General features: G+C 27.0%; 2 protein-coding genes across 2 annotated transcripts; both read right to left on the bottom strand.

Annotated features, from left to right (window-relative positions):
- Positions 1-979: 979 nt before the first annotated feature.
- Positions 980-1,345, bottom strand: CCMA1212_010887 (uncharacterized protein; the record flags this gene model as incomplete). Its single annotated transcript, XM_073707914.1, has 2 exons — positions 980-1,140; positions 1,237-1,345. 2 exons carry the CDS (start codon positions 1,343-1,345, stop codon positions 980-982), a joined length of 270 nt encoding a protein of 89 aa, XP_073553588.1.
- Positions 1,346-2,223: 878 nt separating this feature from the next.
- CCMA1212_010886 (Cytochrome b) lies at positions 2,224-2,508 on the bottom strand (the record flags this gene model as incomplete). The annotated part of the gene is made up of 1 exon (XM_073707913.1): positions 2,224-2,508. The coding sequence occupies one exon, from the start codon at positions 2,506-2,508 to the stop codon at positions 2,224-2,226; it is 285 nt and encodes a 94-aa protein (XP_073553589.1).
- Positions 2,509-2,918: the final 410 nt, after the last annotated feature.

Raw genomic sequence — 2,918 nt, 5'->3', positions numbered from 1 at the left:
CATTAAAACATCCTTCAGCATCAGTAAACCCAGATAATCAGGCATCCTGTAATGTAACTGAAACAGGAGTATTATTTAACTTTATAGTTTCAGAACCAAAACGATTATTTAAAGCATTAACTCATAAAGCTAATTGTTCAATTCTATGGTTTTGGGCTAAATTACCATTAAATAAAAAAGCTAAGAGTAAAATATGTGAAGGGTTATCCACCATTCATCTATAAAAATCATTATTTTTACCACTCTTTCCTTGAGGAAAATGTTTAACAATTCCTATATTAAATTTAAATTGTATTTTATGAAGTATATCACTTTCTTTTTGAGTAAGAACAAAACGAACTCTTTTACCTTCATCATAGGTTTGAATAGCTCCATCTCCTTCTGCAAATCCAATAAATCAAGTTAATCATTCATCAGATAGATGATCACTATTTTTAAATAATTTATTATAATAATCACGGAATGCGGAATATTTAAAAGATGTTTCGCGTGTAGTCTCTGAGACGCTTTGTTTGCTACCTTCTAAGGTATACAGGGACAAATTGTCTGCTGATTGAGTATAGCTAATTAGATTTTTACCATGCAAGGTACTAATTAGCACTAAACTGTTCCAGCATATAGCGAAATTAATTATACTCTCTATATCACTATAGAGTGAAGCCATCGTTACTCAACTTCATACTATAAATCCTAGTATTCCAATAGACATCATAGCATAAACCATACCGATGTAACCAAATATAGGTTTATTTGAGCTAGATGATATTGTTGTACTAATTATACCAAAACCAGGTATAATTAAAATGTAAACCTCAGGGTGTCCGAAGAATCAGAAAAGATGTTGGAATAATATAGGGTCACCTCCACCAGCTACTTCAAAGAATGAAGTATTAAAGTTTCTATCTGTTAAAATCATAGTTATACCACCGGCTAAAACAGGTAATGATAATAATAATAATACTGCTGTTATTACTACAGCTCATCCAAATAAAGCTAATTTATGTAATTTTATTCCAGGTGTTCTCATATTAGCAACAGTAGTTATGAAGTTTATTGATCCTAATAAACTACTTACCCCTGATAGATGTAAAGCAAAAATAGCAAGATCTACACTAGGTCCACTATGACTTTGTAATCCAGATAAAGGAGGATAAAGTGTTCATCCTGTACCAACTCCACCTTCTATAATGGCAGAAAATACTAATAATAATAAACTAGGTGGTAATAATCAGAAACTAATATTATTTAATCTAGGGAATGCCATATCAGGTCCTCCTATCATTAAAGGCATTAGAAAATTTCCAAATCCTCCTATTAATGCTGGCATAACCATGAAGAATATCATTAAAATAGCGTGAGCTGTTATAATACTGTTATATAATTGGTTATTTGCAATAAATTGAACACCAGGTCCACTAAGCTCTAATCTTATTAATACTGAAAAGGCTGTTCCTAATAATCCTGAAAATAAGGCAAATATTAAATAAAGAGTTCCTATATCTTTAGCATTAGTAGAATTAAATCATCTTTCAATGTTCATAGACATTTGAGATCTTAAATTTAGGTTTAAGGTACCTTCTTCTTTTTGAAATCCCAAAATTTTGAAATAATAGAGTATTGGTATTTAAATGACATTATTAGCTAAAAATTATTAATTAATAATCTTAATTAATCCTTATCTATATAAATGCTAATAATTAAAAAGAACGAGGCGCGTTGGTAAGATACGAACAAGTCGCACTCCCTCTTTGCTTTATATTAATTGTTCCATTTAAATTTTGATAAATTTTTCTTTATTATAAAATTACTTTGATTAAATTGTGCTTTATTAAAAAAAAATCCTATTTATACTCTGCCTTAATACTTTAGACTAAATATTTATATTATTTTATTTTATATAATATATATAATAAAAATTAAAATATTGCTTTTATTATATATAAATATATATTCTATATGTTTTATATAGTAAATTATTTATGAATTTCAGTATTAGTAAATTGTTTTCATAATTAAGGTCCTACATTTGTAGTAAGATTATGGAGGAATTGAACCTCAAACTATTGATTTGCAATCAAAGTGTAAATCCGTTTACATCATAATCTTTTTATAGTAATCAATATAAAAAATTTGTATATTATATTTATGATTACTATAATAAGTTTAAATTATTAACAATATAATTTTTAGTATATAAATGAATATTATTGTATAAACTAAGAATTATTTTGCTTTATTGTTAATTTGATATAAATCAACAAGTGTGTTTTCTATTATACTAGTAACAGGCATTATTACTAAGAAATGTGCGAAATATAAAGCTGTACTAATTTGTCCAAATTCTATAAATGGACTTTCAACGTGTTTAGCTCCTAATTGTTGTAATATTAAGAAATTTGCAACGAATATATAGAACATTACTTTGCTTAAAGGTCTGAATTGTAAACCTTTAGTTAAACCTAAATCTGTTTTAGGTAATACTAATATGATTAGTAAAGAAGCAAACATGGCTACAACTCCTAATAATTTATTAGGTATAGATCTTAATATAGCATAGAAAGGTAATAAATCGATTGTCAAGATTGTATCCCTAAAGGGAAACTTTTAAATGACAGCTTTATAACCCTAATTTATATAACATTTCTTTAATAAAATAAGGTTTTACTAAAGTTCTTAAAGTATACATAGATTCTTTAAATATATAAATACGGGGTTTGTTATCCCTGTTATAATGTATAGAGCATTTAAGATTAAATTTATCTTGTAAAGTAAACATTAATTTATCGACATCTGTGTTAGAAAATCCATAAACACTTATATGTAAACCGTCACCTTGTCTACTTCCGTCATCCATTATTCAAAAAGCTAAACCACGAGGTGTTAACAATTTTCTTATGTTTTCGGGAACTATTTTTTTT

Source organism: Trichoderma ghanense, assembly GCF_004382785.1.
Source record: "Trichoderma ghanense strain CCMA-1212 chromosome Unknown scaffold_45, whole genome shotgun sequence".
Classification (NCBI taxonomy): domain Eukaryota; kingdom Fungi; phylum Ascomycota; class Sordariomycetes; order Hypocreales; family Hypocreaceae; genus Trichoderma; species Trichoderma ghanense.
The sequence above is the reverse complement of the archived record's forward strand: the minus strand, read 5'-3'. Positions and strand labels throughout refer to the sequence as shown.